The sequence below is a fragment of the Onychomys torridus genome, chromosome 10 (assembly GCF_903995425.1).
Source record: "Onychomys torridus chromosome 10, mOncTor1.1, whole genome shotgun sequence".
Classification (NCBI taxonomy): Eukaryota; Metazoa; Chordata; class Mammalia; order Rodentia; family Cricetidae; genus Onychomys; species Onychomys torridus.
Genome location: NC_050452.1, coordinates 67,038,603 through 67,063,098, shown reverse-complemented (window position 1 = coordinate 67,063,098; position 24,496 = coordinate 67,038,603). Strand labels below are relative to the sequence as shown.

At 40.9% G+C, this 24,496-nt stretch overlaps 1 protein-coding gene across 10 annotated transcripts in view; it reads right to left on the bottom strand.

Moving 5' to 3' along the window:
* Nucleotides 1–3,360: 3,360 nt before the first annotated feature.
* Bod1l1 (biorientation of chromosomes in cell division 1 like 1) overlaps nt 3,361–24,496 on the bottom strand; it is a 54,984-nt gene continuing 33,848 nt past the window's right edge. For 5 of the 10 annotated variants that reach the window (XM_036200178.1, XM_036200183.1, XM_036200179.1 and 2 more), the window contains exons 15-27: nt 23,583–23,653; nt 22,726–22,798; nt 21,223–21,302; nt 16,721–16,796; nt 15,966–16,036; nt 15,047–15,122; nt 14,927–14,961; nt 13,387–13,432; nt 11,091–11,140; nt 10,917–10,998; nt 9,878–10,037; nt 7,368–7,508; nt 3,362–4,682 (exon numbers count right to left, since the gene is read on the bottom strand). In XM_036200178.1, the coding sequence (XP_036056071.1) occupies nt 4,565–4,682; nt 7,368–7,508; nt 9,878–10,037; nt 10,917–10,998; nt 11,091–11,140; nt 13,387–13,432; nt 14,927–14,961; nt 15,047–15,122; nt 15,966–16,036; nt 16,721–16,796; nt 21,223–21,302; nt 22,726–22,798; nt 23,583–23,653 (1,079 nt within the window). In that variant the 3' untranslated portion in view covers nt 3,362–4,564. Of the gene's footprint in view, nt 4,683–7,367; nt 7,509–9,877; nt 10,038–10,916; nt 10,999–11,090; nt 11,141–13,386; nt 13,433–14,926; nt 14,962–15,046; nt 15,123–15,965; nt 16,037–16,720; nt 16,797–21,222; nt 21,303–22,725; nt 22,799–23,582; nt 23,654–24,496 lie in introns of all 10 variants that reach the window. The other 5 variants (XM_036200185.1, XM_036200188.1, XM_036200187.1 and 2 more) reach the window with 4 other exon arrangements.

Below are 24,496 nucleotides of genomic sequence, written 5' to 3'. Positions count from 1 at the left end.
ACTCCATTTTTATTTTTTTATATTTTTATTTTTAGTTTTTTGACACAGCGTTTCTGTGTAGCCTTGGCTGTCCTGGACCTCACTTTATAGACTAGGCTGGCCTTAAATTCATTATTAATTCAGATCCGCCTGCCTCTGCCTCCTGAGTGCTGGGATTAAAGGTGTGTGGTTCTCTCCACAGCCCCCTCCCCCGGAAATGTTTCTTTAGCTGAGGAGTGACTAATGTACTAGCTAATTTCATATCTACTTTTTACAAGCAAGTCATCAGCGATGAGGGAGACTCAGTTGAGAGAATGCCTCCATAAGATCTGGCTGTAAAGCTTTTTCTTAGTATCAGTGTGAGAGGGCCCAGGCCACTGTGGGTGGTGCCGTCTGGTGTTCCGGGGTTCTGTCAGAAAGCAGGCTTAGCAAGCCATGGGAAACAAGCAAGGAAGCAGCACCCTGCCTGTTTGAATTCCTGCCCTGACTTCCGTTGATAATGATATGGAAGTATAAGCCTAACAAATTACTCTTCCCTCCTCAACTTGCTTTTTGGTCATGGTGTTTCACTGCAGCAATAGAAACCCTAACCAAGACAAGTAGTAACAAGTGAATGGCTCAGAACACATGACATATTTTAATGGGATACCTAACTGGGGTATTTAATTAACATAAATTAATGATGCCAGATAATGCATAATATTCCGAAGTTAGACTATAGCATTGAGATGTATGCATATGTAGCAAAGTGAGGTGATAACACTTTGCCTTTGAGGGCTGTTGGGGGTGACTTTCTTCTTTGCTTGCTGATCTCTACATTTTTACAATTCAGACATGACCTCATGGTAAGTATCCTTAATTAACTGTTGACATTTGATAACATCTGCTTTAAAAAAAAGTCAAGCATACTGCAAGAGGATGAAAGAGTATCATAGTCCACTGTGAACACTGGTTGGGTGAGATGGAGGAAGCCCTGCACACAACAGCAGTGATCTTGGCACTAGACCCACTCATGCTTGTTCGTTCCTGTCCACAGGCAAGCTATTTGGTCACCATCCCGGTTCTTCCAACTGGAAAATGTGGAATCTGAGAATCCTCTACAAAGGCTGCTGTGAGGTTCTGACTTGAGGGTTCCCAAGATGATACACAGTATTGATTTCCATGGATGTTGTTAAATCCCATGTATGTGGGGGAAGAACACTGGGTTAACCAGATTCTTATGGTTCAAAAAAAAAAAAGGTTTATTTTTAATTATGTGTATCTGGCATAAGTGAAGTGCACGTAGAGGCCAGAGGTGTTGGAGTTGCCTGGAGCTGGAGTTACAGGTGGTTGTGAGCTACCTGAGATGGGTGCTGGGAACCAAACTGTAGTCCTTTGGAAAGGCCACATTCACTCTTGAGCACTGAGCCCTCCAGCCCCGTCACATTTTGTTGTTGTTTTTGAAACAGGGTCTCTTTATGCAGTCCTGGCTTTCCTGTAACCCCCTATGTAGACCAGGCTGGCATCAAACTCACAGATCTGCCTGTTTCTACTTCTGAGTGCTAGCATTAAAGGCATCGGCTATCACACGGAACTTCAAAGTGAAGGTAATCTTGAAAGCATTGTCTCCTGGAGCCAGTGTTTTATTTTCTGTCTCCTCCAGCAAGTTTCTGCAGATGATGTGATAAACATGGTACCTTTGTCTCGTCTTCCCAGCTCAACTTCCAAAGTGCTCTTTTCTCTGGGTCCAAATTTGCTTGAAACATTTTACACTTACAACTCGAATCGCATGGTTGGCCAGGAATTAGTCCTTTGCCCCCTGTTCTGCAGATGTATCTGTATAGCAGTTGTGGCTTGTTGCCACTCCTTAAGCCTTGGCTTCATGATGCATCCCTGGAGTGTGCAAAGTCCTAGAAAGGCATCTACTCCCCAGAAAGGCAGTCTTGGTGGAATGATGCCTGCTTTAACATTTCCTTACCCTGAGTATAATTGTGTAGGTTTCAAGATGACTGAGCAGTGATTTTTAGAAAATGTGTGCTTGTTGTCAGGATGAACAATACTTAAAAACAAAAGAAATTAAAGCAAACTTTTTTGGTTTTTCTATCAGTTAATATACTCTCCAAGGATCTCAGGTGAGTTAGGTTTCCATCTTTTGCGAAGATGCCTGGAAGAAAGATCTGCCACAGCTGGTCCTGAGGGCAGGGAACATCTGCAGAAAGTTTAGAACCTCCTTTCTATAGGCAAAGGAAACAACCTTCTGGATTAGTGCTTGGAGATAAGTGTGGTTTCCAGTTTGCACCAGCTCACTATGAGAGATCCCATTAGGACAGTAGTGCTCCCTGCTGGCCATTCCTACTTAGGGTGAATGTACTAGGGTCAGCTATTCAGGAAGTCTGGATGGTGGGAGTTATATTTGAGAATCTGAGGAAAGAGGTCAGAAGCAGACATGGATAATGGTGGTAGGTTAAGAGCAAGCAGGTGTCCTCTGTGGGCCACAGCATCCTGGCATCTTCAGTCATGGGGTACTCCACTAACTTTGACTGATTATAGCTCTGTGATGGAGAAGCTGATGGATAAGGCTTCTGAAATAGTGGGGTGGTGACAACATTAAGGCCAAGAAAGTGACAGCTGTGGTTCATAGTGGGCTAGTAGGAGAAAGCCACAGGGACTTTGAGTTGGATATCCTTTTTAAAAAAGATATTTATGTGTATGAGTGTTTTGCTTACATTTATGTATGTATGTATGTATGTGCATCATGAGCATTCCTGGTGAATGAGCATAAGAGCTCCTGGAACTGGAGTTATGAATGGATGGTGGTGATGGGACTTGGGGCTTCTGAAAGAGCAACAAGTAGTCTTAACTGCTGATCTGTCTCTCCAGCTCCTGAACCAGGTAGTCCTTAGGATTCTGGGACTACTAATGCAAACTAGAATATTTCATGTTCTGAGCTCCTCCATTTTGCTAAATACTTTCAGCATCAAATCACGCCTAAGAACTACTTCTTCATCCCTGCAATATCTCCCATCCCCTGGGTTGTTTATCTTCCCAACCTGGGCTTCAGAACCACTGGAAGTTATGAAGAGGTAGCTGACTGCCCCACCAGAACATGCCTGATATAGTTCCACTGCTTGGGTCCATATTAGAAGGCAGCTTTTCCCCTGAAGATCCAACTTAGTTCCCAGGCATCTCTAAACTAGTGAGTGCTGGCTTCACAATGAGATTGTATTCAGGTGTGCACTGCTAATGACCCAATCAACATTGTTACTCTAGGAAGCGGGACTGCTGGAATCCAGTCTCACTTCTAACTACAAGTGGCTTTTAAGACACCAGGAAAAAAATTCTTGTCACTCAAGTTTTAGGGAAACATTTTATAATTTATATATAAAATTTCAGTAAGAAACAATGTAAAATGACAAGAATATCCACTTTACATTAAGAGTCAAAACAATAAAATAAAACCCAAATTTAAACAAAGAAAAAAAAAAAAACCCACACAACAATGAATGTAAATTTTAATTATAAAATAAGACTATGAACAGAGCATTTAAAATGATCTCAATCATTTGGCAACTCATCATATCATTGCAAGAAACAGATCTGATCTTAAGAAAACGTTATTTTATGAAAAACTTAAGTTGGACAGTTTGTTCATTATGGGAGTTAAAACATGTTTTAAAAAGAACCTGGTAATAAAACCAGTTTCTATCCTGAAATAACTGTATAAAACAACATGACATCTTGAAGCTGAGTAGACTGGAGCAATCTCATCTTCACAGACAGGATGGAGACGGTGGCAGAGGCTTGGGAACAGCACAGAGAGGAATGGACCCAGAGGGTGTAGGATGCAGCTTTACCTGAACCAGTCATGTACGTTAATGGAGCTGGTGGTAAAGCCACAGAGCAAGGGTTATTGAAAAACAAGTTACATTCTTAGAAAACAGTCGCAACTGTGGACGGAAAGCAGCGGAGTCCGTTCTTCACCTAAACTACTTTACTTGGATGCATGCGTGAATTTCTGTTTCCTGCCAGGCCATATGCAGATAGTTACAGGGCAGGCAGAGTCCTAGAACTCTTCTACTAATGACTGCATAGCATTTAAAACCCTCTTTTTATTAAAAAAAATAATAAAATAAAATAAACAGATATATAGTAAAGTTCACAGATAAGATTTCTCTGTAAAATAAATAAAGTGTTCATTGATTAGCATCATACATTGAGTAAAATACAGCCTATTTTTACATGTTTATATACTATACACAGATCCCCAGGGGGCAGCCTGGTGTCTGATGGGCTGGAAGGATTGCATTAGTGATGTGTCACATTGGGAAACCCCAATTTCCACTGTTAAAATATACACCTACTTTGCTGAGTTCAGATACAAAGTAAACTTACTTTCCTTTATCCGAAGTGACTGTACATAATACCGTCTATGAACAATGGTTTATAAAGCTGTTTAAAACATAATAAGAACAAGCTTGCACCTAGGAACTTACAGCACATGCAAATCCTTTTCTTGTTTTAAAAAAGAAAAGCCCATGAGGCGAGACTTGTCCCTTTTCTCTCCACTGGGTTGTTCTTCAGGAAGCCAGGGCCAGGGCAGTCAGCATTACCGCTTCGCCTTTTTCAGAGGGGTTTCGTCCACTTTCTGCTGGCCTCTTGTTCGAGTTCCAGGAGGGCTGACTTCTCTCTTGCGCTTGACAGAAGGAGAGAGCTGCACCTTTGATCTGCATTGAACAAAAGCCAAGACAATGAGGAGAGTCAACTCGGTTGCTTCAAAGAACTTGGGAGTTCTTTAAAACATGATACCGGTATTTAATACTAGAAGTGCCTGGAACGGTCTGGTTCTTTACCAACCTTGAGCAGAGCACAGATGGGGCTCTGGAGGAGCACAAAAGCCTGCACTCTGTCCCAGCCTACCACCCTGAGGTTCTGACCTTGGTCTTGTCACAATCCTTTCCTACACCCTTGTTCTACTGATACACACAGTCCCTACTTGAAACAGTGAGCAGGAACACAACAGGATGTCAACCTAGCATCTGAGCCGAAACCATGCTGCCCAGGGCAGTGCTAGGGAAGCCAACTGGTAAGGTAGGGGTTTCGAGGAGCTCAGCAATTGAACTCAATCATGCCACCATCCTCAGACATGTACAGTTCTTGTTGGCTCTCTGAAGCTTCTGGGACAAAGCAATCCAGAGCACAGTGCATGTCTTTACACAGCCAGTTCTCTACTTTGAGCACTCCAGACTGCAGTGCTGTCCAGGCACTGCTATGCTCAAACAAATAACTCATCTCCATGTTTTCACAAGAGATTTCTTCTTCCTTATTGAGATAAAGTGTCATGTTGCCTAGGCAGGCTTTGAACTCCCTATGTAGCATAGGAAGCATAGGATGACTTTGAACTTCTGATCTCCCAGCTTCTGATGGTGATGTGATTACATCATACAACATAATGCCCAGTTTATGCAGTGCTGGGAACCCAACCCAGGACTTCATGCCCTCTAGGCAAGCATTCTACCAACTGAGCCACATACCTACTTCTTCCCTTTTTCTTATCATTTTGTATGACCCACCTGACCAAATTTTTTTCAGCTCCAGTTCAAAAGCCCTCCTCTGGGAAGCCTTCCACTACAGAGCCACAACACACGAGGCTTCCTCCCTAGAAACTATACAGTGCTTTAGATTTCCGACTTTTACCATAGCACTAGCCATTATAACTCATCTCCTGTGCTTTTTCAGACTGTAGGTTACAATCAATATTTTAAAGCAATGTGGTAGTAGAGGATGACAGAAAATGCCACTGTCACCATACCTATAAAGTTTTACTAGTGTGCATTTGTCTGTTACAGTAGCTAGAATTTGAGCACCAGCTGCACTGTGACACATTAACTGTGGGTTGCTATCAAAACTTTGAAAGTCTTATGCACATTCATTTCTGTCATTAGAAAAGACATTTCTCTGGGCAGCTGCTAATATTAAACATGTTATCTAACCAGTCTGCCAGGATCTGCTCATCATATATGGTAAGCAAGAAGCAAATTTTTATAGACACAGAATTGGAAAACTAAAGGTGCAGGATAGGAAGAAATGCATTTTTATTGCTGAGAAGACATGCTTATTGTTCTTCTCACAGCAAAGAAAACATATTGAGTTCAATGGTGTTGCAAATGAATGGTTCTTACAGGTTATCTATGAATGATCTGAGTACAGCTAAGGAAGATGTCTGTTAATAACCCATTATAAGATGTGATATGGGAAGCCACAGGCCACAGGAAACACTAAGTTACTGTAGAGCTGCTGTGCAACAGGAGCCTGTGTTGTGCTGTGAGTTGTTAGCAGGGAGCAGAATCTCTAGTCAGGCTCCTCTCCACTTGTGGGAGCTGGTATGTTGATTAAGCCCTTTTCTTATAACCCAGAAGCCTACTGGAAGTACAGGCTCACAGGCCCAATGCTTAACAGACACAATTGGCATGTCCATCATGTGATTCCCTACACACTCAATTTTGAGAAATGTGCTTCTAGACTGTCCTGCTACTCGGACATACACATAGAAAATAAGGATGAATATTTCATCTCACCCAACAAGGATGAGAGAATTTTCTTCCTTTCTAAGACTGGCAGATAAGAGTACACACATATTACAAGTGTGCTATGAGGATCAGACACTGTAAGAGAGTGCAGAACAATCTTTGTATTCATGGAATCATCTTTTGTTTATTAATGTTACCATATACAAAGAGCAAGACAAGTTCCCGACATCAAGGAAGAAACAACAGTTAAGGAGGAGAAGCAAAATTAGGCTACCTACACCATTGCCACCTGCCATTACCAACTGTTTAGTGCCGGCTGCAGATGCAATAGAAGATGAGAATGGGCTGCAGCAGAGAGGAGGCCCTGTAGGAGAGGGGCTTGAAAGAAAGGCCCTGACTCACCGAGGCAGGCAGTGAGCACCCACTGACTTAGCACAGCAGAGGCAAAGAAGGAGGACTGTGGGAAGCAGAGGTGAACCAAGCTGTAGTGGAAGGTGCAAGCTGCAGGGAGCTGTCTGTGAGCGCTTTTGTTCTGTTACCTCTACAATACTCTAAACCCGAGATGACTCTAAGCTGTGACATGCTTCACCATACTGTGCAGATTGAACTAAGCATTCGGACATGCAATCACTTGAGAAGAAACATGCCTGACTTCAGTCTTTGTACAGGAATGTTGGCCAGTAAGTCTCACAAGAGTCAAGGATAAACCTGTATGGCTGGGCTACATGGCAAAGCCACTGATGGCACTTTTATTTTAGGCCTTCCTATTTCTGGAAACCCATGATCCCCCAAGACAGCTATCTGGTGAGACAGATATTCTTAGGAAAATAGGAAATGCGTTACTTGGGAGTTAAGCAACTTGAAGCGCAGGCAGGGACTTACCTTCCTAATGGGGGAGATTTACTAACTTTTTCGATGGTAGGTAACTTCTCTTTTGCTAAGTTTTGGCGATTTCTAGGAGAAACTGTTTCTGGGATGCCAAGTTTGGATGTTGCACGTGTAGATGGCTTGCTATGATGCTTTCTGAAACACATTATAGAGACACTGGGCAATGGTAGCACTGGATTCTCTAGGCCACGGACTACTGGAAAGGAAGAGACTTCTCACAGGCAAGACAGCTATGGACACTCAAAGAATCAAAGGGACAGGGTCTCTTGATCATTACTAGTGAAGACTTCAGTGTCAGCCAGGACTAACTCTACCTCCGGGGCACTGTCTTTGCTTTTCCTTTTCATATTTTACCATAGCTTAGAAGATGACTCTGAAAATAGCAAATATATTGGCAGACAAGGGCACCAAAGAGCTCATTAAAACAGAGTAAGAGGCTGAAGTTATTGAAGGCATGGCACACAGCACTAAATGCTGATGCTCCAAGTAGTCAGTCATACAAGAAAGAAATCAGATTAGGAAGAGCTGACTTTCCAGAAAAAAGGAAGAAAATGGATTTACTTAGTATACGAGAAGGTATAGGAATCAATTAGAAACAACTCCAATTTGGATGCATACTGAAAATCAGTATCTGTAAGATCAGAACAAGCTGCCTGAATAATTTGTTCCACACCTGGTGTAGAGCATTTATTTCTTAGAGAGAGAGAGAGAGAGACTCGGAGCAAACAATGATAAAATGACAAGGAAGCTCAGGACAAGAAAGAGGCCTGGAAACTGCCCTAAATACTTACGGGGAATTATTACAAGGCACAAAGAGATGAACTTGAAACAAGAAGTCACAGGGAGGCTGGCTTCTATAGTGCACAGGAAGACAAGGCCAGGGAGGAAGAGGTTTACCTGCCCCCGAGGTCTGTGCAAGAGCAGGACCAACACAGAGGAGCTGCTGTGGCTTAGGTGCCCAAGGTTAGCAGTACATAGAGGAGCTGCTATGGCTTAGGTGCCCAAGGTTAGCAGTACTAGAGGATCACAGAGTGTACATCTGACACTGAAGACCCAGGAAACCACAAAGATACCAGAGAGCTCTGGGACCAACCAACAGATGTTGAGAAATTTAAACCAAACAGAAAAGCATCTGTTAGTAAATCACATGTTCCTAAGTACACTGACAACAGTGACAACTCATGATCACTAACCTGTAAATTACATGACTTATTCTTTTAAAAATGTATTTTCCTTATTCTTAAAACAATACCATACGTGCATATAATGCAATTTGGCTATTGTTTTGAAGGCAAACCTGCTAGTGATGGTTGGATAGTCTGGAAGACAGAAAGTCTAGGCAACGCTCCATAGTTGAGCATACTACACTGAAGGACTTCAAGAGGGAAGCAGAGGTACTAATGAGATAGGGTGCTGCGCCTCGGCAGTTCACTCTCTCAGCGGACTCTGGGATCAGTGACTCCTGATCATGTCAGTTGTCCCTTCTCTCCAACCCCTCTCCTCCAAAAGCCCAAACATTAGGCTATTTTAACTTTAGACATGTGAGCTCCTTGATTTTGCATTTAACAATCTCACTCTTTTGAGTAATCAAACCATGTTGCCAAAGGCTAATAATGTCTAAGTTTGGATGCTTTAGAAATGGGTTGAATTTAAATCTTTTTTGTAAACATGATACAGTGTTATTTTATTATGGGGACAGGTGTTAATGGTAAATCTTCAAAGTAAATATTTCAGATCTTTTGATTAGTTTTGGAGAATGAAATTATAGAAGATTGTGCCAAGGTCAACAGTGTGTGAATGACAGTAAAAATGGAGTACTACTGCTCTGGAAACAGTGGTGAACACTAGGGAGAACTATGCAGTGCAGCCACACATTATCTCTCAAAGAATGCAGTAGAAAGAAGCACTGCTGATGTTAACAGGTGCAGTGACAGGGAGGAGCTAGGAACGAATCTTGTGGGCAAATATTACAACAGGTTTCCTTCCTTTAGGACTTTGCCAAGCCTAAAATATTTCATTTTATTTCATGTCCTTTAACTTAGAAGAGGCAGAAAAAACTCACTGGCTTCTTCAAACTCATGCGACCACATGCCCAGTCCCTCCTCCCCACTTGCAAAGTTTTGTGACTCTACTAGGGTTTGAGAGAACATACTTTACGGGAACACACAAACTCAGGCAGTTCATCAGGGTCAACACAGGTGGATGACTGTGTGTGGGCCTCTGGGCTCCCTCATGGTCCTCAGCACGCAGTGTCTGAGAAAGCAGATGCTTAAAAAATGTCTGGAGAGAATTGACAGGTTTCATCAAACAAGCTCTTAAACCAGGCAAAGACTTTGAAGTAATCTCCCAGCAACTGAGACAGAAAACACATTCTCCATGAGATGATACAGTAGAGACAAGAACGTGGAAAGGAAACGGCTTCAACAGAGTCCCATGGTACCCAGAGCTGCTTCCAGACAGAGCAGCTGCTGCAGGCTCTGGAGGCCCTTGCTTGTTCCCATTACCTCTGTGCCTCTGACCTAGTGGTAGATCTCGTGGTGGCTCCCAAGGGCTCCTCCTCCTCTTCCTCCTCCTCTTCCTCTTCCTCATCAGACTCCTGATCTTTTTTGTCCTCAGATGTTTCAGAAACTGATTTCTGGCGCTTTCTTTCTGGCTCTGAGGATTCTGTTCAGACAGAAGGGTAACACCTGGACTATACAATTCCCAAAGACACTTCCCCAGGACAGTCATGGAGTAGAACTTAGGGTCTTAGCAACTTGGAAGCAGAAGAAGTGCTTTTCCACTTCCTTTTGGTCTCAGTACTTGCAATTCACAATTGTTTACCTTAATCTCAAACACATTTGGGATAGTTTACTTATGCAGTTCACAGCCAGCATTTGCAAAAACTTCACACGCACTCAGGAAAGCATCTGGATGTGCCATTTCTGGCAGGGATTAGAGCCATTTCACACACACTTATGCAACAGTAATTCTAGTTACATCCGCCTTGATTTTTCTTCATCTAAAAAGTACTTTTAAAAAAGTGTAATTTTTGAAAAAAGTAAGACTGTAATTAACAATGTACAGATGTATCTATTTCTTACGCTTTTTGTTTCATCCTCTATTTGCTTTGTTCCATTTTTCGCAATAAACCAACCTACCTATCTATCTTTCTACTTACCTACCTACCTACCTATCATCTATCTATCTACCTACCTACCTACCTATCCATCCATCCATCCATCCATCCATCCATCCATCCATCCATCTATCAATCAATCAATCAATCAATCACCCTGGCCAAAGTTTCTTCTTTCTCCTTTTCTCCCAGTACCCCTCCCCGCTTCCTATCCTGCAATCTACTCCTCTGTTTCTGTTTAGGAAAGGGCAGGTCTCCCATGAGTATCAACAAAACATGGTATATTAAGTTGAGTAAGACTAAGCACTTCTCCCATTTCCTTTTTTTTTTTTAAACTGGCCTATTTGAGAGAGAGAGAGAGAGAGAGAGAGAGAGAGAGAGAGAGAGAGAGAGAGAAAGAGAAAGAGAGAGAATTAGGCTTATACCAGCATCATCTGATGAAGTCAATGAGCGTTTGGGCTTTCTTCCTCTCCGCCGCATACTTGCTATTTTTTCTTCACTATCCTCCTAGAAGCACCGTATTAAAGTTGAAAGGGTGGTTAGTTGAGCATTAAGTTTATTTCTACAAGATACACCTTAATAAGAAAACTAGCACTTACATTGCTTGTACTTCTTTCTGGTAGGCTGGCTGTTTCTTTACTGGTCTCATCTTTAAAAAAACAAATTAAATTCAGCAGCAGGTCTGACCTCTTTTATCTGTCATTATTCTAATGCTAATACACTGTTATGCAATTCGTTATTTGGGATTTTTTTCCCCAGATTTGGGAATATCAGCAAAACCATAAAGAAAGATCTTAGGAAGGTGACCCACATGTAAAGATAAAATTGGGAGTTTGGGAGGTGGCTAGCTCAGTCAGTGAAATGCCTGCCTTAAACACATGAGGACCTGATTTCAGACCTTTGAACCAACATGCTGGTGAGGTGGAGGGAAAGCCTGTGGCTCGTGGCCAGCCAGTCAGTCTACCCTAACTGGTAATTTCCAAGCAGATGACATTCTTGACGATGACACTTGAGGCTTTCCTCTGACCTCCATGTGCAGGTGCAGACATACATGCACACAAGTACATTACCTTGCCCTATTCTCATATATACATATTAAAAATATATATATAAAATGCACTTATATTTCCTATATACACGTCACCCACATGGCTAGAAGGTAATATTATGCAGTATTTTTAGTGCATCTGTATTCTGAGAGCAATCCACAGGGCAGCTATGGAAATTTCCACTTTATCATGTCAACACTGGAAAAGTTTTGGATTCTGAAGCATTTCAGATTTTTGAATAGAGATGCTTCTTTTAAATCTCAGTACTGCTCTATAAATACTTCAACCTCAGTTCACAGTTTGGAAAAAAGCAGTCTGAACAACTTGGTTTCTATAACTTGTTCAGTCATGTAATTCATGAGTAGAGTGGTATTTGGACTCTTTTCACTCCAGATACACACATCATGGAAACAAAGCAATAAATACATTATAAGTCTGTTGGTGGACTACACTTTATTCTTTAAACATCTGTCTTATGTAGATGTTACAATTTTCTGAGAACACATTATAGTAAGGAAAATAAAGATAATGTAATATATTATTTGAATATAAAATTATGGGCAAGTATTCAAAAACTCAAGATTATTTTTGGGGGTCGGGATAGTGTCTAATTTTGTAGCCTAGGTCACCACTTTGGGCTTCAAATACTTTCTCTTTTCTGAAGGTTCACTACACTAAAGAACATGGAAAAGTTAATCCAATAAGATCAAAGAAGTCTGTCTTAAGCTGGTCATTATTACCCAGACTCAGAAAATAACAAAAAAGCAAAATCATCACATAATCACATAGATCACAATCTTTACAGTGAGTCCAAGATATGAAGACTTCTACGGATTTAAATACTATAATAAAAGCAGGTTAAAAACCAAACAGAAGGAGATTGTTCCTCTATTACCAAAACAAAAATAAAAACAACAAAATTAAAAAAACCCACAAAAACCAGAAAACCCAAACAACAAAACAACCTTCATTTACCAAGAGACAAGAAAAAACATGAAGCAAGATCAAAGTTTATAGATAAGTAGATGTGTAAAACTTGCACATAGGCTTATGTACTTGCTGTATCTTGCTGACCAGACTGTAAGCTTTCCCAAGTTACACAAACAGCTGCCATATTCACCCTCTTTTCATATTATCAACCTTAAGCCCACTGACAGTTTTTTCTTTCATTTAAAAATCCGTAAGCTAGGAGATTAAAATGTACAACCCATTAAAAAATCTGAGCAAGGCAGACTAAATAATAAGGAATGCTTCTATTCCTATTAGCCTCCCATCCAGGGGCAAGTAGTATCAATATTTTGTGATTTTCCCCCCCTTTGGAATGAGGACAAAATACTTGAAATGATTTCATCTTTTTAAGATCTCAAGTCTGTAGGGTACAGAGGGTTCTTTTAGACATTATTATTCCTCTGAGCTTAGTAGTTTCTTGGGATGTGCCTCTGCTTCCATGTTAACAGTGCTCCAAAGTGCTGCTTCTTCCATTTCACCTCAATCTACAGCTTGGCCACTGACGTGATGTCTCTTCAGCCTCCCTTCACTATTTTGCTTTCTACTGTATTGCCCTTTTGTGATGACAGTGTCCCACACTGAAATTCAGACTAAAGAAAAAAAACCAGTAAGTATATGTAACTTTTTTTAAAACCAAAAGTCAACTCATTTCATGGAGAAACAACAAAATCTCCCCTAACATCGAGGCTTGATTCCCTGCTCAATTAGGAAAAAACTCTGATGTAGAAAACTACTCTGAACAGTCCTTGTGTATGAACTGAAAACATGTTCAGTTCGGTACTATGTTTTCAGTTTGGTAGCTCCTTCAATCGTAGGCTGAGGAATTCTTGGTACATACCTGCTTGGCTGGCTTTCAGTTTGCTGCTAGGTGGAGATTGTTCTACCTAAGTTTAAAAGAGTAAAACTTAAAATGAACAGTTTGTCATTATCATACAGAAAGGCAACCAGTAAATTTTAAGACATTCACTTAATACATTATCAGAATAATGGGGACCTATTTCTTGTGGCTGGTCCAGCAGAGCTGGTACATGTGGGTGCCCATGCTTCCAAATAATCTCTGATGAGTATCTTCCCACCACCGCGCTGCAACTCTGGACACTGCCAGGACAGTGAAATGTCAAAGCTGTCAGTTTTCCCTGAGGCCAACAAGCGCTTTCACATGTGGTTTTTGGACTCTGCAGCCTTATAGTACTATGAGAGAAGTACTTTAGGTACTACAGCACCATGCTTCTTCATAGCCAAGAAAGCAGTCTGGAAGGCTTACATGACTGGCTGCAGGCCATAGGTCTGTGAGGAAGTGACAAAGCTGAGGTTTAAATCCAAAGTGATGTTTTCTAGGCCACTGCTCACTCCCATTCAAGTACATGGAATGAAATCCTTATATACTGATTTCACTGGGTATGTTCTTCAGAGTTAAAAAGAGAAGAACATTCAAAGAAATAACGTAGTAGTACTGGGAGATGGCTGACTTAATAAAGTGCCTGCTTTATATAGGTTGGGATTCTAGCACCTGTGTAAAGAGATGGGTGCAGTGATGAACATTTGTAACCCAGAGCTGGTGGGAGAGGCAGGTGGATCCTGGGAGTTCACTGGTCAGCCAACCTATCTGAATCATGAGCTATAGGTTAACGGAGAGACCCCAAAAATAAGATAGGGAGTTACAAGGAAGACACCTGATGTCAACCTCTGGCCTTCATGTGGACATGTACATGCATGCATTCACATATGTGTGCTCCCACATGAACACACACTATACCCATACCCCCACAAACAGGATTAATAATTCTCCTGCTCTAAAATCAGTGTATATTCAATCTAAAAACAATTCAAAAGCAAATCATAAGGCAGCAAAAGTCATGAGAAACTTCCCATGGAAAGTCACTACTCAAAAACTACACAGAACAGTGAACGTCTGTATTTTAACTAAGGCTTTCTAATTTTACATAACTGAACTTCTAGGAATGGATGGAACAGGCTTAATAATGGCTATTAAAACTCTGTCCTTGGCCGGGTGGTGGTGGCACATGCCTATAATCCCAGCACTCGGGAGGCAGAGGCAGGTGGATCTCTGTGAGTTTGAGGCCAGCCTGGTCTACAGAGCTAGTCCAGGACAAGCTCCAAAGCTACAGAGAAACCCTGTCTCGAAAAACCAAAAACCAAAAACCAAACCAAAACAAAACAAAAAGCAAAACCAAACCTCTGTCCATAGGAAGATACTACTAATCAAGGCATTATCTGAATGGCTAGCCCACATTTTAAGAAAGTCTTTTGAAGACTTAAAGTAGTTTACAACACTAGATGTTCACAGGCCAAGAGCACACTGAATTTAAAAATTCAACTATTGAATGGTTCTTTTCTCATCTTTTGCAATTACTTACAGTGGTAATGCCAGTCTCTGTTTTGGAATCTTCTTCTAAAATAATAATAATAAAAAAATTACTTAGATGGTCAATTCAGAAAGTTCTTGTGTATGACTTAAAAATCAGCCAAACACCTACTCATTTTCAAGGCTGTTTCTGTCGGGTATTTTCGAGGTCTTCCTCTTTTCCTTTTAATAATTATTGGCTGACCGTCCTAAGAGAGAAATGAGAAAAAATCTCCATAGTAAAAGAGTAACTTATTCCCCACTGTATCAATTCAGAGTTCCATTACTAACAGGAATAAACCCTGCTTAGACATGAAGCTGAAGGTCTTGCATTTACTCTCACTGCAGTCCCCCTGCTTAGTGTTACAGTCCTATGAGTCTAGAGTCCCACAGGAGTAACAAGAGCTTAGTGAGTGCTGTCCCAGACAAGAACTATGTATGCCCATTTAAACTGGGATGTGGTTCAAGCTACTTGTAGTCAAATGTTATCGCCTAAAAAAAAAAAAAAAGAAAGAAAGGAAGAAATCTAGTGAGTTTCTCACAAGAAACTGTTAAAGAGTTGGTAAACTAGCAATAGTTTGGACTTAGAGGGGTCTCTTAGGCCACTGTCATTCTCTGGCCCAGAAGCTCCCTGTGAATGACTAGGCTGGAAGCAGGCATGGCTGGCAGACTTGGTGAAGGAAGACACAGCCTCCTATGGACCCGTGACTTTGCCTCACCATGCTGGGCTTCCTTGGCCCCCCTCCTGCTGCTCCCATTTCCCCACTTGCTCCTGCAGTGCTAGACTGCTAGGGCAAGAACCTGACAGTGCCCCGTAGAGTACTGGACTGACCCTATTTAATGATGACATAAGTAGGTTTCACATAAATGCTTTGATGAAATCAGACAAAAAGAACACAATTAATCAGAATGACATTAATAAAGCATACCGTTTGGAACGGTGTCCTACTGCACTAAAACTGGCTGAAAAGTATTTATGAAAAACTCATGTAGAGGCACAGGACACATTTGGATGTCATTTTGAGAGAATCAATAGGAAAACCAATTCTCACCTCCTGTGACTTGATATCATCTTCATTCAACTCAATCTTTTCGCCTGTACCCTCACTGCTGCTAAGGTCATCTGGGGAGAAGGCAGAGCTCAATGCAGTGCTGGTAACCAGATAAGCTTTCATCACACCCCAGAGGATCTGCACAGTCTCAGACACACACGTGTGCACATGCAGATGCACAAACACACACATACTTCATTTGCACACCTTCATTATTAAAACTAATAAGCCTGATTATAGTTATATAAGAAACAGCATACTTTGAAAATAGGATCCAAATTAAAATGATCCCCAACTTTACAAACTTAAGCCTAAGGTACTGTGCTATCTGGGGGGAGCAAATGGGCAAAAGGACATCCCAGCAGGTGAAGTGTGGGGTGGCTACCCACCAACCCCACAGTTCTCCAGAGTTTTCTTCAGTGTGAGCAGGAGGAAATATTAGATAGAAGGATTTAGAGTGCGAAGATAAACAGATAGAAATACAGGACAGCCCTGAGAGGGCCTGGAACCTTTTCCAATGACCCCTCACTGTCTCTGCCCCAGGGTATTTATAGAAAGGCCAAGGGGTGGTGCAAAAGACCCCCACCCCAGCCAAGTACAGACCATCTCAGACACCTGCACTCAGGCCCGTGATCTAATCATCCCCTCTATGTGGACCTGCTGGGTAAAGCCACTAGGAACCTGAAAATGGGCTCCCACAGTGAAGTTTAGCATGGTCTGAGCCCCCAGCACCCACAAGCAGGGCTTTCACTCACCTCTGTCGTCCAGGACAGTACTGTTTGTTTTTGAACTTGTTTTAGAGAATTCCTCCAGATCCCCAGAGTTCTCTTCCTGTGGAGAAGTTGAACAAGACCAGAGACTTCATTCAAATTTAACTTTGTCTCAATTCATACTCCCCTGAGTTTCTCTCAATAACAATGTCCTAGTTGTCATGTAGGATAGTTTGATAAATGTTTTTAAAAACATAACCATTATTGCAGTTAGTGGAACTGTTAAAAAGAGATTAAAAAAACTGAAGGCAGAAAAGCAAGTTAAAAATACCAAGGTTAGGTTAGTTTTATTTTCTTCCTCTAAAATGTACTTTTTCTTTTTAAGAGAAACTTCAAAGGAAGAATTATTATAAATTACATTTCTTTATGGAGTGGTAGAGGAGAAAGGTATAGGGAAGGAGTAAGAGGCAATATGCCAAAAAGAACATCTGGGGATTCAGATGAGCTAATTTAGAGTAGTAATCCATAACAGTTAAATTATTCAATCATGTTTAATTGAAAAGTTTTGAGCATGAAACATCAAGTGAACACTGCCAGCTACAATAATGACTGGCCATAAGTTGCAACAGTGGCATAAACATCATGGAAGCAACCAACCAGCTCCTGATTAAAGTCCCACTCCATAAGACCTGGACTATTGCCGAGCCAAGAACTTGTGACTAGAGAACCTACTATTTCTGCTAAATGGACACAGTATTAAACTGACTCTTAATGACTTATTTATTATACCCACAGATGCATCTCTTAACCCTCATCAGAGCTGCTTCTATTTGTAGTAGACAGAGATCAACACCAGAGATCTACAACTGGCCAAGGTGCAGAGAATAAAAGACTGTGGACTGCTCAGTCCTCAATGGGACATCTACATCATATCCCCTCCTCCCAAGGCTCAGGGATCTTTACAGAAGAAGGGGCAGAAAGATTGTAAGAGCAGAGGTGGTGGATGGTTACAGGGAAACAGTGTACTTTGGACATAGCAGGGAAGCACCACATATGAAATCACAAGCCCTGTGGTGCAATCTCAGGCCAAATAAAATCCCAGCTTGGAGAGGGAAGGCAGATCTGAAGTCCCACCCCTTGCTGAGGAGCTATTGGCAACTGATAGCTACTGGGAGGAGGAGAGTCAGTTCTCTTTAAACTGTTCCCTGGGAGGTTTATCATGCTCCAGTGCAAGGCCATGCATTCAAGAATGTATGGGTAGAACAAATTGAACTTGATGGGTTTAAAAAAAAAAGCTGTTTCTGTTGAGTAGGAAAGGGATGAGAACAACAACAACAAAAATCTATTTCTGGCATGTGTTTTGAAAATGTCTTTTGATTAGTCAAGTATTACTAAGTAATAGGAAGATCAGTTCTGGTGTTCTACTACACAGTAGCATGACATAAATAGTGGCAATGTATTATATTAAAAATGGGAAGACAGAATGTTGAGTGTTTCCTACCACAATAAAGCAATGATATTTAAAGAAACAAATAAGCTCATTTTATTTGAACAATGCACTTATATATGTACCATGCTGCAACATGGTATCTTACCATACACATTCTCTCTCTCTCTCTCTCTCTCTCTCTCTCTCTCTCTCTCTCTCTCTCTCTCTCTCTCTCTCTCACACACACACACACACACACACACACACACAGTTTTTATGTCAACTAAAACCTAAGTTACAGTTTAAACAAAACAAAACTCCACAAAATGTTTACAGCACTAACATGCTCAAAAAAGCAGACAAAGTAGGAGGAGATCAAGATTAAAACATTCAAGTTTCAATTTTACTGCTTTAATGGTCTTTTATATAACTGTAAGTCATTTCCATCACTTTAAATTTTACGTCAATTACTTTCTGAACGACCCATTATCCCCTCAATTCTTTCCCCCTTTTCTCTGTGGCACCGGAGGGTCTAGGACTGCCTTACATCCCTCCCTTCACAAAGGCACTCAGTGTCGCCAGGTGTTTTATGTTATTTCTTTTTTGCATGTGTTTGAGTGCACACATGGTACATGTATGGAGGTCAGAGAACTTTTCAGGAGTCACTTCTCCCCTTCCACTGTGTGGGTCTCAGGATTTGAACTCAGTCTGTCAGACTAGCCAGCAGCGCCTTTACCCACTAAGCCATCTTGCTGGCCCACTTTTCAGAAACTTAAGGAGGTATAAATACAAAGCAAAAATATCCACATTATACCACATTTAAGGCTTTCTAAACATTTGAGTTTCTGGCCTACTGTGAGGCAGATCCCTTCTCCCTAGTAATAAGGATGACAGGGAGCTCATGTTATCTCCTAGTGATAGCAGTGTGAGCTCAGGCATTTCTCATTTGTCTGTGACTACATAAAGAATGGTTTCTTTGTAGGAGCCCTAAGTATCCAGTGTGGAGGGTCACTCCAGTTAACACTAAGCTAACAGATTCTGCAAGTTCTCTTAACTGATTATCTGTAAATTCTAATCACATGATGCCAAACCCAGATCATTCTCAAGTTCTCTCACCTGTGGAACTCCCAGCTTTCCCTAGGGTATCTTGGAAACACTATATGACCAGGACCAAGACAAGGAATTATGGACCATGACTGACAATGTAGCTCAGTGACTGCAGACACCAGGGCTAGTTTCTATACTATTCACAGAGAATTTTAGAATAATTTTAAACAGAAAGTAGAATTAAAAGTAGTTCTGTCATTTAATTAATATTCTAGAGTAGTTGTTCTCAACTTTCCTAATGCTGTGACCCTTTAATACAGTTCCTCATGTTGTGACCTCTAATCACAAAATTATTTTCATTGCAACTTCATACCCATAATTTTGCTACTGTTATGAATCATAATGTAAATAACTGTTTTCTGATGGTCTTTGGCAACTGCTGTGAAAGGGTTATTCGACATCCCCAAAGGGGTCGCAACCCACAGGCTGGGAACAGCTGTTCTAGTGGTTTATCACTCCTTCAGTTTGGGGGGGCACAGGGTTAGAATATGGAAGGTCAGCCCACCTGAGAACGCCTAACAGCTGTCTCTTGAGCAAGCTATTTAATTTGCCCTCATGTATCTAGTGACTTCCAACCTTGACCCTTTTCATGTACTGAGAGGTGGAAGGACAGAGGTGTGTCTGTGTTAATTGGCGATTGCTCCAGTTCACATGTGGCTGAAGATGCTGTCCAGTTTTCGTGTCTAGGATAGACTATATTTCTGTTTAGGGATGATTCTTATAGAACAAGCACTGGGTGAATTCCACCAGCTCCCAATGACATGCAGGAATACATTTTTATTCTGTTTTCCATTTATTTCCCCCGTGTCTGAAATTTTTCCAAATTCAATTTTTAACTTCTTTTAGTCTTGCCATACCAACTTGCCAATGACTTTATTGCTTCTAAAAGTGATACATCTTTATTTTACGAGCTGTCATAGGAATGGTAAAATCACTCAACCTAGTAGACTAGTCTACAGATCAGCATTACTGTAAAATGGGACATTAAATAGCCTCTGAACACAGCTTCTTTGCAGGAAAATAATGAATTTTCATAATTTCATTTCATAACACTGAAAATATTATCTAAAGATGCTTTTTTTAATGTTGAAGGACTGAAGATAGAGTCCAGGGTCCTATGCACTCTATGCAAATGCTTATCTCTGAGCTATCAGATTTTACTTAAATTCATTATTTAAAAACTTATATGAAATTTGGGGGAAAAAAATCTCCTTCAAACTGCTTCTCTATTAATTTAAAAGTATTACCTTTTGATCTAGTTGTGAACAGGGCAATGAGGAATGAATTAAAAGCCTATTTCTTTCTTAGGTACAAACACACTGAAACTCATGGACTATGCTACTTTTCCTTCTTTGGTTGTTAAAAATCCTTTCTTTTTATTTAGTTCACCAGTTCTTGTGGACACAAGAATTCCTATAGTGAGCAGGAAGCCAGCTGTTGTTATATTTGCATAAAACTAGAACTAGGTGGAGAAAAATAACGTGGGCAAGAGAGACAGAAGATATCACTCAAGAGGTCCCCAGCAGGAAGTGTGAAAATCTGGGACAAGCAGGAAGGGGAGCAGAGGAAAGGCAAGGAACCACAAGCTGCTCCTCTAAATCCCGACACAAATGTCAGAGCTACGAGAAAAGTGCAGATCTGGGGCTGCCGGACTTGAGGCAGAAAGTATTCAGAGGTAGCATATCAGCATTTCTAAGTAACACATACCACCACCGGTGCAAGCACATCTATGCTAAAAGCACATCAGAGCTGGAAGAAAACATCTCGAAATGCTGAGAAATAAGCAAACCCACTGAACAAAGTTGTAAGTGAGCATCAAATCTAACTGTCATATTACTACAATCTTGCAGTTTATGATTATAAAGTAGCAAATTTATATATCTTTTATAACAAGCTGGTTATTGTTAGATACATGATGTAAGGATAATAGAATAAACAGTATAAGTATTCACAGTGATGCAATTAGGCTACCCCCTCCCTCCAAACCTAGAACTAATCAGTAGAAAAATACCTTTGTGTCATGTGGCTCAGTTTCAGAATACTGTCTCTGTGCTGTTTCTATTCTGGAAACCAGGACATCTGGGCTATCATCTGTAAATCACAAAAGAATCACAAAAGAACAAAAACTAACTGAAAATGAAATACAGTTCTATTTTAGGGCAGCTGGAGATTTTTTTTTTTTTAGGTCTGTGATACACTAAAGCCAAAAGTTATTCTAAATAGATTTAAAATGTTTGGGATTTGAGCACTCAGCAATGGTTGAACACTCAGCATTGGTCTTTGGCTTGCCGAAGAAAGGGAGCATAAAAAAACCTCCAAATGTTATCAGGGCATGATAGTTTACCCCCGAACTCAGGAATGGAGGCAGGGAGGAGTACTACCAGTCCAGGGCCAGTCTAGGCTACATCTCAAGACCTTTTCTCAAAAACAAAAAACAATCACCCACCCTGAAGTCCACACGGAACCATGAGGTCTAGTAGGAAGGGCTGGGCACATGGAGTCCCAGGGACACTGGTACTTCACTTCCTTGAAAAAGCTCAACCCAAGAAGCATGGCCTTGAGCGGGACCTGGGCTGTGGGAGCAGGCTGCTTGGGGAAGTAAAGGAAACCTCTCAGCTTTAGCCTATATTTACTAGAGGCTATGAGGATAACCTGGGCCTGTACATGTAAAAAGAACCATGTATAGTATACGAATGTAAAATGTGAGTTATTTATTACTACAAAATAATCACATGCTTCTACTTAAAAAGGAGAAAATTGTATTTCCATATGTTCATTAAGTATTTAATGAATTTCTACTTTGTGTCAGGCACTGTCTGACATGGCAGTCACCAGCAACATGTATTTCAGTCTTACTTTGTAACTCCTAGGCCTGGACCTAATGTCCTGCTGCTCAGTCTTGTGAGAAGCTGAGCTTCCAGGTCCATGCCATCCAGGCCCAGCATCAAGATAGAAAGCATCATGGTGCTGTGCCATTATGTATTTAGACTTATTACTGTGGCCCATATTAACTAATACACTGAAAAAATATTAATGAAAAAGTTCAGTCTTTCATCCACACTGACCATATCCAAATGCCCACCATCCTCTAGTAACCACTAGCCATCATACAGATAAATAACTATGGGACATCTACTACTGTAGAAAGTTCTATCATCTGGCTGTGTTATAGGCAGTCCATAACATCAACAAGATGACAGAGGCATTATCACATGTGCCTTGGCTAAAGTGTCTCACTAGCTTTGCCTGGTATCTGCCCACAACAAAAATCATATCATTCAGTGCCACTTACGTGCCCCCATAACAGAGATTTGTGAGATGTCCTCAAGTTGGGTTTCCTCCAGGAAATAGTCTAATTTCTGGATCTATGACTGAAAAGATCCTATTGGTGTCTCAAATTAGCCTCAAAAGTTATAAAGTAAAGTTACTATCTTTGTGGATTGTTTTATTGTCCCACGTCATTAGATATAAACATAACTTTTCGGACATCTAGTACAGAAGCACACATGAATACCTAGTTCATCTTCTGAGGAGGGGTATTGCTGCTTTCTGTTTCTTCTAGACATGTGTCTTTCTTCTTCTTCAACCTAGAATTAACAATGGACATGTTATAGTCAGCAGGATCTGCATCCAATCAGTTAAAGTAAGACACATAGTAATAATTTCTATCATTTGCAGTAAGTAGGTATATTAATTTAAAAAAATTGTTATTAGAAATTCTGGTGGGTGGTGGTAGCACATACCTTTAATCCCTGAACTTGGGAGGAAGAGGCAGGTGGATTTCTATGAGTTTGAGGCCAGCCTGGCCTATAGAGAGAGTTTCAGGACAGCCAAGGCTACACAGAGAAACCTGTCTCAATCAACCAAAATAACAACAACAAAAAGAAAGAAAGAAAAGAAAAAGAAATGTTGGCACCTTCCCTTAGACTGAAAGGTAGCGCAAACCAGTGCACTTTGAACACACAACAGGGGCACAGTACCTAAGGTAGTGCAAACCAGTGAGTGCACTTTGAACACATAACAGGGGCACAGTACCTAAGCATTACAATAGTGTATGCAAGCACAAATGATTACATACCACTCTAACATCCACTTAATTTATACAAAGAAATAATATTTGGCCAGCACAAATTGGTTTTGAAGAACTTTTAGGAAAAGACAGGTGGGTGGGGGGTAGGAAAAGACATTTGGTCAGAAAGAACTGGGGAGGGCAAATATGATCAAAACATATATACAGCTTTCAAATAACTAATCAAAGTACAAACAAAACAAAAAGAAATAGAACTTTCTTTTTTGAAATAAGAATCTCTCCAACACTTTTGTTCACACAAACATACAACACACAAGTGCTTGATAAACTATGCAACACACCTCTTCAGGATCTGCTTCAATGCTGCCACTGCTTCGGGATTCCGTGCTGTCTTTTTGACCACTGAGCATTTCTGAATAGTAAATACAATAACAAAAATCATCTTAAGTCTCTGAAATAAAACATTTGGGTGTTTGTATATGTGGTTGGGAAAAACTGTCTAGTCATCCTTTTGTGTAGCAGTTATGCACTAGGCAAGGTGGATGACAGACAGTTCAGGTGGTTTTTGAGGTATTCTCCCAAAAATGCTATTAGGGAAGTTCCGTTGTTTATCAGCGTTAAATGTGAATAAACAGGGCCCAAGCCAGAACCGACTATGCCAGTGCCACAAAACTGAATTTTGCCCAGCAGACTTTCAAGGCCTTCCTTCAGCTTTGTAGCCAAACAGTGTTAGGAGTCTCCAAAGAATCCCCATGAAGTACTGCACAACAGCCATCAGATCAGCAAGCATCACAGCTTAACAAGGTCAGGCACAACACAAGTGTGTAGTGACAACTAGGCCACTTGAAGAAAAGCTAGCATTTGGTATACTGAAGATGTGCTCACAACCAAGCAAATCAAATCTAGAGACACAGGGCAGTGCTCATATTTTGAAGGACAGGGACATGCAAAGTCGTACTTCGTAACTAAGAAAAGCTGCAAAATACTGGAATGACATACTCATACAATGGAATACTAACTAGTACTACAGTAAAGTAACTGGACTTATGTACAATAAGGAGGACAGAACCTCAGAACAGACTGCAAAGTAGGCAAATAGGGTGGAAAGTGGAAATGGTTTATAAAATGTGGTTACCATTCACCTAGACCAGGCAACGTATGCTATGTATTTATGAAACTAAAACCATACCTAGTAAATGCAGAACAGTGGTCCCCTTTGGTTGGGATAAAAGAGAAAGAGACTGTGACTAGGAAA